The sequence below is a fragment of the Bombus affinis genome, chromosome 1 (assembly GCF_024516045.1).
Source record: "Bombus affinis isolate iyBomAffi1 chromosome 1, iyBomAffi1.2, whole genome shotgun sequence".
NCBI lineage: Eukaryota > Metazoa > Arthropoda > Insecta > Hymenoptera > Apidae > Bombus > Bombus affinis.
In genome coordinates, this window is record NC_066344.1 from 1356685 (window position 1) to 1371454 (window position 14770).

Genomic DNA, 14770 nt, shown 5'->3' on the forward strand with positions numbered 1-14770 from the left:
CTCGGTTTACAAACTGTCATCATCCATCTCACATCCGCAGAACATTCGGCACTCCACCACTTCACGTGGCAATCTAATTCACATTTGTCACACGCTATAATATGCTCATGTCGCTATAAATTGCGAAAGTAGATGAAGTTACGAATAAGAAATCGTTGAACGTCTCGGAACCTAGACAATCGTCCTAGAATAAGGAACGTTTCACCTATCTTGATAACTGAGACGTTAGCAGGATAGCCAGCACGTCAACTGAGAAACTAGGCTTAAAGGAGTACAGATTCTGTGCCCTGGAATTACTTGTATCCCATATCATGGGTTTACGACATATCCATTCGCTGTTGAGTATGCAGATGTCAGGTACCGTGATTTCGACTCGATCATTTCGTATCGATATATCTCGTCACGCGATGCTACATGACTTGATTTACCGTTATGACTTTCGGCTAGTAGTGAAAATTGCCGTGCCATATTTTTACAGCTACGTGACAAAGAGTGAGCTTACATTGTTTGGAAAAAAGACGTAAACTAATTTTTTGAAGCGGTAAATTCACATATAACTACAAACAGATAATTTATAATTCCTTTGAAAATTTAAAATAATTTAGGAAAAATTAATTTGTATGTCTGCTATCTTGAAAGAAAATTCTATGTAAATAATGATATTATTATTGCTTATTTCAGCATTAATTTCTAATGAATAACGAAAATAGCAAGTATCGGTCAATCGCTTAGTAGTTTTCAAATTAGCAATTCGTGTGAAATGCAATGTTTCTGAAGCTACAAAAATAATTTATAGACTCTGACTTCTGGTTCCAACCATACCAATGGATTGCGACATAAAAGTTTTAATTAATGAAAATAACTTTGCTGAAAATAATTTCGTCCACATTACAGATCCAATTATCTTAACACGTCTCATCAGTGCTTTCGAACATTGGACAGTTCGTACAATAGAATATGTTTTAATCGCTTTTGATAAGACAGGTAATGGAGCTTAGGTTGATGCGACTGCTTCTTCAGTGCTTCGTAATAAATTTACGTTGACACGAGGATATTGACATGGTGTGTTCTAGGTGGACAGCATTGTGTAGTGTCGGTATATAATGTAAAATGACGGTATCATGAAGGCAAATGTTTGAGGTTGTCGACAAATATGTTGTGTGACAGGAAGTTGAATTAATCTGATAATAATGATACGTTTAGGCGTAAATTGCTATTCGAATTTAACAGAGAAATGACAAAGTCTTCTGTTTCCGAGCTTGATGGATGGTGTAGTGACGAGAATTTCAAGAGCTTTTGGGTGAGTCAGAGAGTTGATAATTTATAGAATGATGAATGGCAACTAGTAGCCATGTAATAATAGTCGTATCATAAACCTTAATTAATTCGTAGAATATCTTTTGAAGCGAAGAGTTTGTTTATTTGCTATAAAGAGGTTTGTCAAATTAAATGTTTCTCTCACGTTCTATTTGCTAGTTATTTTGTTATAAATCTTTTATTTCGTTCTCAGCATACGTGTTGTAGTATAAAATGTTAAATAAGATATAACCAGCAATGTATCCTATATATATGTCCTGAACATTTTTCATTGCGAAATTTTGTTTGGCGAGTGACACTGCGATACGTCATTGCGCGTTCCTTGCTACTTGGCCAAGTACGTACAGCGGAATAAAGTGGCTTCTAGCGCAAAATTAAATTCCACACGACGTGAAAAATAAATTCGAATCAACATTTGTATGTAGAAACTTGTTGAGTTATCTTGATGTCAAAAATCGATTTTATTGTATATTTATTATATTAAAACATAGGAAGAAAATATAAATTGACACAGTAATAACATCTGAATAATACGACGATGCCCTAAAATTACGTTATGTTAGAAATTTAGGTATTTTATAAATTAATAGAAATTCAACAAATTTGAGATCAAAGATGTATCAGGATTCTATGTCACATTATCACAACGTTGCTTCAATCTGTACTGGAAATGGAGAGAACTCTGGAACGAGCCATAGTATTGCTGGCTTAAGCTTTGCTAGATGCTTCAATTTAGGACATCATACAGCTGGTTACTGTACCCGGACAATGTTTGGTTCGCGTATAACGTGTCACATTCACGTACAACTTTGCTGCTCAACTCACATGAAATTGCCATTATCAGATTTCTGACAAAAGTCATTTAGAATTCCAGAATACCTGAGGAACTCTAAGGTCATTATGTAGACATCACAGATTCTGTCCAACGAATTCTCATTTATTAAGGCTTATTATATCTTCGTTGATGGAGGCGTTCTTTCCTTCGTAGCCGTCCAATTTCAAATTTTTGAACTTCTTTTCTCGGTGTTTCACTCTTGATGTTATTTCTCTGTTACTTCTCTAGATTTTTAAGTTGTTCAGAAATGTAGATGATCATCTCTATAAAATTTAAACAGGATTTAAAAAATTGTATTTTTATCTGTGTGTAAGTTTCCCTATATTCAATTTTACTAATTTCGAAATCGTGTAATAAATTATTAAATTATTTGAATTAATAGATCTTAATAAATTAACATTAAGAGAAAAAGATTATTAAGCCTTACAATTTCTTTTATGAAATATTCTCACAAAATTCTCTAACAAAACTCGCTACTTCCAAAACAAATTTAGTTCTACCGTTGCTAAAAATTATTTACAACCCAATTGCATCACGGTGAAGTGTAAATCGAGAAACATATCGTCGAAAAGAAACTCGTTGGCTCATAGAATATTTTTCATTAGCGACTTGGCAATTGACGATGTCTATGAAATATCAATTAAAGCTTGCTTCTAACACAAGCTTTGTCACGAAACAAGAATTCACCGAACTACTACAATTTACAACTGACACAAGTAACGCTCCTCTGCACATCTAACTTTGTCTCTTCAGACAATGGTGCAAGAACACGTGTTTGAAATATTACTAAGCAGACGAAATTCACGCTGGAAGCTAATTATCCCCCTAATTCAGCGACCGCGGGAAGTTTACTACTCGACAGCAACTATCGACACAGAGAATATCATTTTCCAACACGTCGGAAGGATCTCGCGAGGTTTGAATACGAGCTGCTAGCCTTTTGTTCCACCACGGAAAAGCAAGGAGATATTCGTTGTCCGAGAACAAGAATTATTCACGCAACCGTCGCAACGAGCAAACTTGAAACAATCTCGAGAGATCTTCAACTTGCAATCTCGTGCAAGCACCTAGAATTTAGAGAAAGGACCGTGTGCATCCACCGTCGAGACGTTTTTAATTGAATTCATCGTGCAACAAACATTTCATCAAGAGTACTTGATTATTTCCTTCTACGAAATAATCTTCTGCTTCTCAAGTGGAAGATTCTTATGGCATATTGTGAAATATATTTTATACTTTAATATAATAATTATATTGTAATATAATTACATTTTAATATAATTTATAAATTGAGGAAAATATAGAAAATTTAATCTGGATATTTAAGCATAAACAATTTCAGATTGTGTCCTTTTCTTACAAAAAAGAAATATATTCTTCTTAAACAGTTTGGCCGTACTATATGAGTTTCTTTACGTCCTTCTAACAAAATATCATAATCGAGTTACTCTTAAAATTGTTATAGTTTCTCACAGATATTATTTTTTTTTTTGTTATTTAATTTGTACTTTACAATTTGTTCAGCTGGACATTTGGTAAATTTTTCTAACTTCATTGCTAAATAACGTGTGGATGGCTACCCCCAGCGGGATACCATCTTCGAGTTTGACTATTTTATTTCTTTAGTGAGGTCAGTGGAGTGTTTTCTTTTTAGTCTTACAGATATTATAACCGCAGAAAAATTGTTCCGAATATTCTTAACGTGGATGGGGTGTTCGAATTGTAGAATTCTGAGTGAGAATTCAGGTAAAGTTGAGATCTGGTTCATTCAAAGCGTGAAAATTTTATCAAGAATATTTCACATTCAGCATTTGCATCGTTCTTTACGACATCAAAGTTTTAAAGTTAAAGAAGTTTTTTCGTTGTAGCTAGACTACATTGTGTTATACGTGTAGCATCGTGGACAAAAGGCCTAAGATATCGGTCGAACCATAAACAATATCGCGAGAGCCGAGGTGTCGTCGGGTCCATCAATGTGTCGTCGGTCCTTTCAAGTGAATAGTTTCGTAGAAAAGGCTTACGTGACCCTGGCCACGGGTCTTCGCGGAACACATGCATGGTGGGGCTAAGAAAAGACAAAGGGATGCTAGCCCATGGGGTATTAGTTAGTTGAGAAGTCGTACAGTATTAGTTGAGAAGTCAGGGAGAGCGTATGCAAAAGCCGGAGAGTGTAAATCGGGAAATTGAGAACCGAGTATGATAATAAGACGTACGACAATATCGTGACCAGTTTGTTGTTTTGAATATTATTTGTTATAAAACATCATTATTTGTCCTTCCTCTAAAGACCCATTTAGTTACTACATACGTTTCAAACTCGTCGCCTTAAAAATAACATGTTAATTTCATCACACAATTAAACACCACTACCTTATAGTCTTGTGGGTTTTACGTTTAGTCACTTGTAGTCAGAGCCCTGATAAGTAAAATTAAACGTGCTTCGAGCAGCTGGATCGTATTTCTCGTTAACGAAATTTGATTCACTTGTTCCATGGCGCTTACACGCGTTTACGAGAAATTATGGTGAATTCTATATCTCGGGAATAGTTCGATAGACCGTACATTTCATATTAAATGATACATACTGATGCGCGTAAATGAACGCGAACGCGACACCAGGCAAGCAACTGGCGCTTTTAACGCGGCAACTTCGACGTTCGGGAACAATGAAAATTCCGCGTGACTCGTGTCTGCTTGTCGTGACTAGAATACAACCTGCGATCCTTCGACACATATCGACTACGACGCGACACGATTCGAGACATATTCCAAATACAACAACATTCCATACAACAATCGAGCATTCTTCCCTTTTATTCGATAAAAATAAATATCCATAGAAGATATTAAAGGTCTATATAAAAATTCATTTATTTTTTAGATAAAGCTTTGAAATTCACGGAATATCAATAGAAGATAAAGCTATCATATTATTTTGTAAATTGTCCCGATAGTGGCTGTAATAATATTAATTGATATTGACTGACTTTGATATTTCGTGTACATGTTATAGCACTATTAACCCTTTGAGTAGTAACAGTCTCTATAGGCGTCTATCGAGAGTTGATATAGTGTACTAACGTCGCCTAAAGGCTTGATTAAGGCTAATAGTGAGTGTTCGCCTTTAGGCACCCATCTTACATATTAAATCACAAAGTTAGGGCTGATAGTTACTAGCAATGTGCCATGTTTTGTAATAACTAGATGCGTGTGTTGCATAATTATATAATTTTTATAGACGACAACCTGTATAATGTATTATAGCTATATTTTTGAGCCATGCACGTAAGTATCTTATTTTCTACTTAAAAAGACACCAAAAAGCTATTCCACTTCAGAAATCGAATGCATATAAAAAGAAGTTGCAGGAGAAATACTTTAAACTACTTCAGTCTGGCATAAAACTTTAAAATTCAAGAATCCAAGAAAATAGAGAAAATTAGGAATCTTAAAGGAAAGAAGAAAACAAAAAAACCGCAAGGAAAAGAGAAAGAACTTTGAAATGACGAGGACGAGGAAAAGGAAAAGTTAAAAAGTGTAGAATTGAAATATTTAATTTTAAACTTAAAGTCCCATAAAATTAATATTCTCTTCCTCCAACGTAGTCTGTATGACCTTCGTATTTTTATCTCGTCTGTGGGTGTATTGTCAAGCATAAATGAAAAAGGAATTTTCGACCAGCAGGTGATAATTCAAGTACTTGAAATACTTAATACTGACCGCAAAACCAAGGATTACTTTTCATTTTTCTATAACCAGACTGAGATATTTTCCCTCGAATATCTGAGACACTTGCATGAAACGCATAACTGAGACAGATAAAAGTGGAGAATACATTTGCATATCGAATCATCGAATATCACACGTTTCCGTTGAAAATTCTCTAGATTCTTCTCATATCGAGTTCGTAACTAAGCCTTTTGGTTTCCATCTTTAACGCGTTATCCCGGTTTAACAGAATGTAATGCACGAAGCTTGTAATTTTACACGCATCATTTCGTATAAAATAAAGGACAAGATTTCGCGTTGTAATATTTTCATATTACAATGATCAGTTCGAGTTTCACGCCGTAATAGGATTAGTTGCGTAAAATAAGCTGAAAGATAATCACGTTAAAGTATTATTCTGTGGATTATTGTTTACACAGAACTTCTCGCATTCGTGAAACGCAAATACGGCAGCTCGAGAGCAAAAATTACAGTAATACGTTGAAAATGGCTCGTGTTATCGCAGCAAAAAGCTCCAGAGCTGCAATCTTGCTCAAATATCTCTTGCAACGTGCGCACGCGTGAATTAATCACATACGAGTTACAAACGTCGGCTACGTACCATCAGGATAATTATCGTAAAGCGGCAAACGAATTGTTTCACCATAAGTAGCGTTTGATGTGCAATTTCAAGAGAGCCACCACCGCAATCCCGGTTTCTGTGTGCCCTTCTTCAACGTACTTAGCGTTTCTGGTCCTGATGAAGCTATACACATACTTAGGTTTAAGATCTTAATCCTCAATTTCTAACGACAGCTACGATGCTTTGTACGGAGTTATTTAATTCTAGGATACTCCATTCTTATTTATATTTTATTGAGTACCGAAAGTTCTTATTATTGGAGTTAGGTTGGCTTTTAAATTATATCTGAATTATATTTCACGAATGTATTATACCATAGATGAATTGATATGAACACCTAGTCATGGTAGCAGCCAATTAGCTCGTATTACTTGCCATATAATTAATCATTATACCGGTTATGCAGTTAATTGCTTTGTTGTATAGCGATATAATTAATAATTATATACCAAATAATACTAATTGTCCGGGTCTTATGAATAAAGGCCCACACTATCCGCGACCCATCCACTCTCCTTTTACGCAAAGAAATCTAAAATTTATTCATCGTCAAATTTTGGTGCGCGTTTGCATAATGTTTGGAACAAACAGCAAAAGGAGCTTTAAGAAGAAAAAACGGCGCGAGAACTATTATAGGAACCTGACTAGGATTCATGACAACCTAAAATTTAAAAATTAAATTAAATCTTGATCTAATCGTAATTCTATATGGGGCACTGTTTTATATATATTTAAACAATGCTAAAGGTGTAAGTATATCTACTTTTCATACAACAGATTTTTTGTCGCAAATGCAATTGCAAAAGGGTACCGCATATTAAAAAGGGATGAATTGTTTGGAAAATAAAGTTCTTGGAAACGTGGGTGCTTCAGAATGAGTACCTTCAATGACTGCACGTGTGGAGTACGTTCTTAAGGGCATCCAGTGCTTTGTAAAAGCCAAGCACTGTGAATACGTCAAGTTGAAAGAACAATAAAATCACATTTTACGAGCACTTGGCAAAGTCGATAAAAAAAAATAATAATAATATTTGATATTGTTAAAATATTACATTTCATACATGGAATATTAAAAACAGTCAAAAGTTTCATTAATGAAACATTTTTATATTTATCGTATTTTCGTTCATGCACTTTCGATATGATAATATTTAAAGTGATATCAGACGATGAAGCAGCATATAAATATAAAATACTAAAAAAAAAAACCAATCAAAAGTTTCACGAACGAAAATTGTATACACGTGAATTTGTTATTTAAGGGATATATCATATTCCTTACATTTTTGTATTTATGAAATTTGTCACATTTTCATCATCGCAACATTTACTTCTAAAATCCGCGTCTATAATTCTCAGAAATTATTCAAGACAATAAAAGCGACCACAGGTAATTGGCTCTACATTAGCATAGCTCTCTCATGTATTAGATTCAAATACATATTTAAAGAACCGCTCATTTTTCACGCTAACAAATTGCCTGAACCGATGCACCAGAGTTTCTTCAACATTTATCTTGCGAATCATTATTCAAAAAATCCACTTTGCGAGCTTCGCGTTTAAAGCACAAGTTGGCCCTCTCTGTTAGCAATTAATATTCTAGCCACTATACGCTGTTCATTAATTTCTTTGAACAACCACCGACATTTGTTACATGTTTGTTGTCTTCTTAAAAAAACGTACACGCGGAACAGATTTAAACTATCGCGATTTATTGCAATAAACACGATCGATCATAACAAGCTGCAACGTTAGGGGCGACTGTATTAAATAATATGGCAATAATAATAAATTTTTTATGGATTGCTATGCATTTATGAAAAATTCGGAAATTCCTAAATCCACAAAATGCACATAATATGCAAAAATATGTAGAATATCCAAAGTATAGTACTTACTTTAATATCCGGTAGGCAAAGCATTTCTTGAATTGTGTTTATTACAATATGAATCTACATAAACGTCGGCAGTTTATTTATTATTATACAATCTAAAAATTGGGAGAATAAGATTTGTAAAATCGTCAAAATTACGTGATAAAACTTTATAGAATTAAGTGATATAGTAAGCGTGTGTGCCGTTTGAAATCGTCGCATTGCGATAATTATTTGTAATTCCTATTCATCACAAAATTTATCGGAATATACGATATTCGATAGTCACGCGACTATATTAGGATTTACAAGGCAATTTTCCGCGGCACTTTCATCCCCTTTTACGCATCAAAATCCGTGTTACGAATTTCGTATTATTGTATAATGGTGCTATCGCTTCATCGATGATGAAAATTTAATAACACCAGTTACGTTCATGTGAAGCAATTAATTAGTATCGAACGTGCCAATCCGTATATCCCTTGAACGTAATATAATTTCTTTCCCTCGAGCAGACAAGGGGATAACGATATTTAACTGGTAAATTAAGACGAAGCAAATCTACTGAATAGAAACTACTCTTAAAAAATGCAAAATTGCAAATGAACACAGTGAAATGCGAAATGAAATTGAAATGTACATTGCAAAGAAATATTTGATTTATTGAGAGAATTTTGTCTGTCATTCTACTATTCGAATTTCTTAACATGAAGGATTAATGTTACCCTTAACTAACTAAATAAATACATTAAACTACGCAGCAATCTTTATACATCGCGCTGTAAGGTTATTGCTTAAGATGCCTCGCGAATTGCAGAAAAGATATTGCTAAACAGCAACACGAATATTTAAAGCTCAAACATCATTTATACATATATTTTTCACAAATTGTTTCGAAAGTATCCATTCAAGATCAGTATAATCCTAACCCCAAAATAGAGTTACGGGATTAAAAAGGGGGATTAAAATTTGCGTATTAACAAATTTATACCAAATACGTTTCATCGTGTTAGTAACAATCATTTACTTGTGCATTTACGTCTATTACGTCTATTCGATTCAATACGTTGTTCAGGCTATATTTAATACTTTTATCCTTTGGACCAAAGGTTAACCTCTAACCCTGATAATCTCCGTTTCAGGGTCTCGAGCACACGATGAGGGGTCGTGGAAAGGTCAGAAATGCCCAGTCGGACGCGAGAACATCACGTCGTGACTGAGCTATCCACCTTCCTGAATGGAAGCAGGGCGTGTGATAGAAGCGAGGCAACTGGACGACAGACCCGCGAAAGGGCTGGCTCGAGCCCTGAACAAGCATTCCGGAAACGTGACGAAAAAATGAGGTGGCTTGTGTTCGCGTTGGTGTCACTTCTGCCGGTGGCTGGTAGCCTCCAGAGTAGTGGCGTAACGAGGGGTGGCAGTGGCATTCAGATCGGCACCAGCGATCGTGGTACACACTCAAAAAGCACCGGACTGTCCGGTGGACGAGGTCACTCGGGTGTAAGACTTGGCGACGCGAGATTCCCAAATTCTACGAGGCAGAGACCGTTTACCACGACTACCAGCACAACGCCGCCATCCATACCGAAAGTCACCATCGTGCCACACTCCGCTGACAGGAACAACTCCAACACCTTGAAAGTAAGTGGCATTTCACGAATGAAAATTTTCTCGATCGTTGGAACGTTAGACGCTGTTATCACAGTTGGAATCTGCTCACCGTGGATCGTAATCGTAGACGCGCAAATTTTGACACCGAGGCTGCAACGAATGGGATCATTAGCGTCCCAACGTTCATTTAGAGATTTAAGGAAATTAGGGGAGGAGGCAGAGACTAACGCGAGATGAAACTTTACGGTATCTGGTTTATCGCGTTAAGCTGAAGTAGCTCTGAATGAAACGCTTCCTTTCAGCTTGAATGTACGAGATCTTAGTAATTATTTTATTTTTGCTGATCTAGTCTCTGAATAGAAATAAACGAAGCGCATATGCCTGGAGGGAATTTATTATATTCGAAGTGTTCCGAGTTTTAGATTAGCTTTTAAATTAGAGCGATGAAGGGACAGAAATTTAACTTGGAATAATCTGGAAATTGAAACTCCTTTGAATATGACTGGCAACGTAACTGGTAAAGGAAGTAGTTATATAGGAACGCTTTGAGTCGAGATGTTCTAGAATTCCTATTTTCTTAAAGTGATTCTCACCATCCATGAAAACACGGTTCTTCTCCCAAGCTTGGTGTATGACGACGACGCTGTTAATTTGTAGAATAAATACCTTTGAAACTGATTACTTTTTCTATCACCTTACAGGGCGAACAAATCAAAGCGTGGCTTAAAAATTATTCTCATCGAAACGTAATACGTCAGACGTCACATTTTTTGAAGGAAAATATCTCAGTAGTAGTTTTAGGTTTGACAATCACTAGAAAACGTTAACCTACAAACAGGTTGAACAAATTTTATTTCTAATGTTACTCTTTATCACTGTACATTTGAAAGATAAAAAATTGATTTTCGCATTTATCATTGTGCGTCTTCCTGTAATGTCGCTCTTTGTTACGACAAATCTCGTAAAGAACAAGCAGTTATATTACCACCCGTTTCATTCACGCGTTCTTAGCTCCAGAAATCGAAGAAGAACGCTTGGAACGATGAAATTAGATGACCCCGTTCCTTCGTATGTTTCTGCTCCTTCTCTGGTATTCCCGATAATTTTCTTCTACCAATAGTTTGAACAGCAGTAATCAGGACAACATTCCACAGCTAGAATTCCTATCTGAAGACGGATCTTTCCGAGGCTAAAAGCGATTTCCTCCTTTTTTTCTTTGACTTTCTTCGTTCGAGTCTCGAAACGACTTCAGTCCCTTTTTGAAGAGGGATCGATAAAAAATTCAACGTTGCCAGGTACTAAGAAAATTTCTCTGCAGGATTTGTCCTATCTTCGCTAGTATGGCGTCTTGCCGTCCAAGACGGACCGATTCTATTTAATAAACAATGAGTTCGCCGGAGGATTCTCTTGAATCGAACGATCGTATTTATAGGTAGGATATTTCTGTAACATGTAACCAGTTTCGAGAAGATAGCTTTTAGTTGAAGATAGTGGATACATCTTGCTCTTCCACAGTAATGCACCTACTCGAAAATGATCAGAACGAACTTCTCCTTTAATTCGTGGATATTACTGTTACGGGATGAAATTACTCTTGGAAGTTGAAACTTTCAAAGTTTAATGGTATCATTGGGCCCTTCGCTTCGAAACCGCTCGAAATAAAATAGACATAAAAGAAATCTCCTTAATTTTAGAAGATGTTGATGTGCTTTCCCTAAGTTTAAGACGGATCCCGCCTATAAAACTCTCTATATAAAGTACGAGTAGATTCAGATTTAAGTATAAATTTTTTCTCCGATGACGTTACGTTTCATCGTTTGAAACAAGTTGATAAACTGTTAACAATAACAATATTCTATCGATATTTTATTATCTAATCCTCTAAGATTAAAAGTTTGTTAATTTACGACAGAGAGGACATTGCAATTTACTAGAATTTGTTATTTAAATTTTAAACAATCTACGCGTCAACAATTGCTTCTACGATCATTTTCTATACGATAACATATTTATAAAGAAACGAAACAGGGAATTCTAAAGATATACATATATGTATGCACGATTAACTCAAATGATAGAGAATCGTAAAAGATTAACCGAAAGAACGAAGATTCGAGTTCTTCTTTCATACCATAATGGTAGGAAAATTGTGACACTTTTACACCATTTTCCCAGAATAGGGAAAATTCAGCGGATTAATTGAATCTCCGAAGAATAATCGTCGTCACGTTGTCCGCTAATTACGCGGCAATGACAGCTGGTTCGCGCGAAGCTTTTTTTCAATTGGCCTTTCTCTCTCTCTTTTTCTCTCTCTCTGAACGACTGCTGGCTGAAATACTATCCCCGCGGTAATTACGAACTTCTTCCGCCAAGTATAACTCGCCAAGATAATCGCTTTAAACGCGCCACGGAAAAGCCTGCCGGACTCCCTCGAGTAATTATTCCGTCCCACGCGGCGGTCGCCATTACTCTCCATTTTCGACGGCACGATCTATCGCTCTCGATCAGTCCTCCAACTGACGTTTAATCATCGTAATGCACACTTTTCACTGCCAGACAACAATTAACGTCGCGATCGCTATGGCCATGGTTCTCGTCATCTACGACGATTTTATTCTCAGAACTACTTTTACGAAACGATCGAAGATTTCTCGGTGAGATGCTACCGTGTATTTTCTTGAATAGATGGTACAGAAAGATACGGCAATGAATGGTTAAACTCTGATAGGAAAATAATCTTTTTAATGGAGCTATAAATAATGAGAAGTTGAAATTGTTAAAGTTTAGTTTATCGAGAGTGTATACAATGGCGCGCGAAAGAAAGTTTGTAAAATAGGAAATATAAAAAGACAGGATAATTTTTCAACATGCAAATATAACACATGTATACCATAGAGTAAATGATTGTTAGCAATATCGTGGCATATTTCTAGTATAAAGACTGTTAAAATTCATAGGGTATCGATTCTAAACTTTCCTCTATTCTTCAGCCTAGGTATCTCATAGATTTAAATTCTTATTTTATTCTGTTTTATTTTTCGAACGAATCTTACGCCACTTCCGAGACTCGTTTCTCAAATTAGTTCTAAAAACTGACTATCTATTTCCGAATTTACCTTGTTGGGGACTTTTATTTGTCGAGAACTCGTCCTTAAAGGTAATGTTAAATTCAATTTCACGGGATAACATGAACTTAGTGAAACGTATAAATTATGCCACAGCCGTGTTGGTTCTCGTAATAAACGAGAAACAGACTTGAGCACCGAGACATATTAGCAAAAACCAGGAGGGTAAATGGGTTTGTACGATATGAAAGAGAAAAAACATGAAAATGAGAAAATTCGAGACACGAGTGGACAGAAAATGACGCAACATGTATAAAATGAAAAATCCAGGGAAAAGGAAAAAGACATTTGCGAATGCAATAAAAACGTGACAAAGAGGAACAAAATTAAGGTTTGAGGAATGGAATGGGAAGGAAGGGCTCGGGAAAAAAAATGGAGTGAAAGGCGATGAAAAAAAAAAGAGTAACTGAAATTTAACAGCGAGAGGAACGAACGAACAGAAGAGTAAAACGAGTAGATAGGGGAAAGCGGGAAAAGGGAACCCAATTTTTAAAGCATTAAGTTAAACTGCTGCGAAAACGGCGGCAATTATGGCGGCACGCTCCGCGAAGAGAACTGGGTCGCGATGTCTAATTGTAAAGGCAGGATGATTTACATTTCTAATTAAACATATATTTCAGGCAGAAGTAGCGCAAAAAGAGAAGGATGTTCCATCTTCTCGAAGAACTGCGAACTTTTCGAAAGTATGTCTCAATTATAGTTCACTCGGCGTTTTCAACTTCTAAAACGGAGCTAAAGCGATCGTCGAATAGTTTACGGATTTGGGATTATAATATCGGACGATGTCGTCGTTATACATTTTGAATCTATGAATATCAAAAATTAGCAGAGCTTTCGAAGATACGGTGAAATTTGTGATATTTCTTCGTGAACACATAGACCTCGAATCTTATTCAATTTGAAACTTAAAACTATTTCTTGTTGTTTTTCTCCTTCCTCTTTCTTTCTCAAGTCTTTTTCTTCTTTTCTCCCAAAAGTCCTTTCTCCTTCAAATTTCTAATCTTAACGAATTAGATAATAATGCAAAATGCTAATTACAAGTAAGTTCGAATCTATTTATAATCGAGCAACCCTTACACGTTCTTAAATCGTTTTTTTGTCATATAAAAGATTGAAAAATGACTGACAAATCCTTATGCCTGTTATATAATTTGGAAAGGAAAGTCTTATTTTATCGAACGATATAATTCGCCGTTTTTTTACTATACATAAAAGCTACGAAAAAGATCATAGTTATCTTTAAAACGGAAAAGAAAACCATTTTCCGTCTTAAACTAACAACATTCGTGTCTTCTAAACGATTTCAGACGTAGCCAAGGGTACGATCGGGAAAAGTTTGCAAAGTGATAGGCAGAAATGTAACTTACTGTCCGTTCTCTGCCTACGTACCATTCATCTGGCGCGATCGATTTGCGCAACAGGTGCGCGCTGATCCATTCTCGTCGTAACAAAGTGAACACTCTACCCTGGATGCACTTTTTCGTCTGTTTGAATGCGTAATACTTGCCTGTTCTATTATATCGAGCTTCTTACATTTAGATAACAGTTCTGAAAACGATATAATACATTAAACGACTACTTTATTATTATAATAATGTTACTTTCTTCTAATTAAAATTTTACGAGCTTTCTAATATAATTCTAATAACAAATTTCA

At 35.7% G+C, this 14770-nt stretch overlaps 1 protein-coding gene across 8 annotated transcripts in view; it reads left to right on the plus strand.

The window, feature by feature from the left end:
- LOC126915803 (glutamate receptor ionotropic, NMDA 2B) overlaps positions 1-14770 on the plus strand; it is a 360824-nt gene that overhangs the window by 170391 nt on the left and 175663 nt on the right. For all 8 annotated transcript variants that reach the window (XM_050720833.1, XM_050720821.1, XM_050720813.1 and 5 more), the window contains one exon: positions 9520-10018. In XM_050720833.1, coding sequence (XP_050576790.1) covers positions 9560-10018 — 459 coding nt within the window. In that variant the 5' untranslated portion in view covers positions 9520-9559. The remainder of the gene's footprint in view (positions 1-9519; positions 10019-14770) is intronic.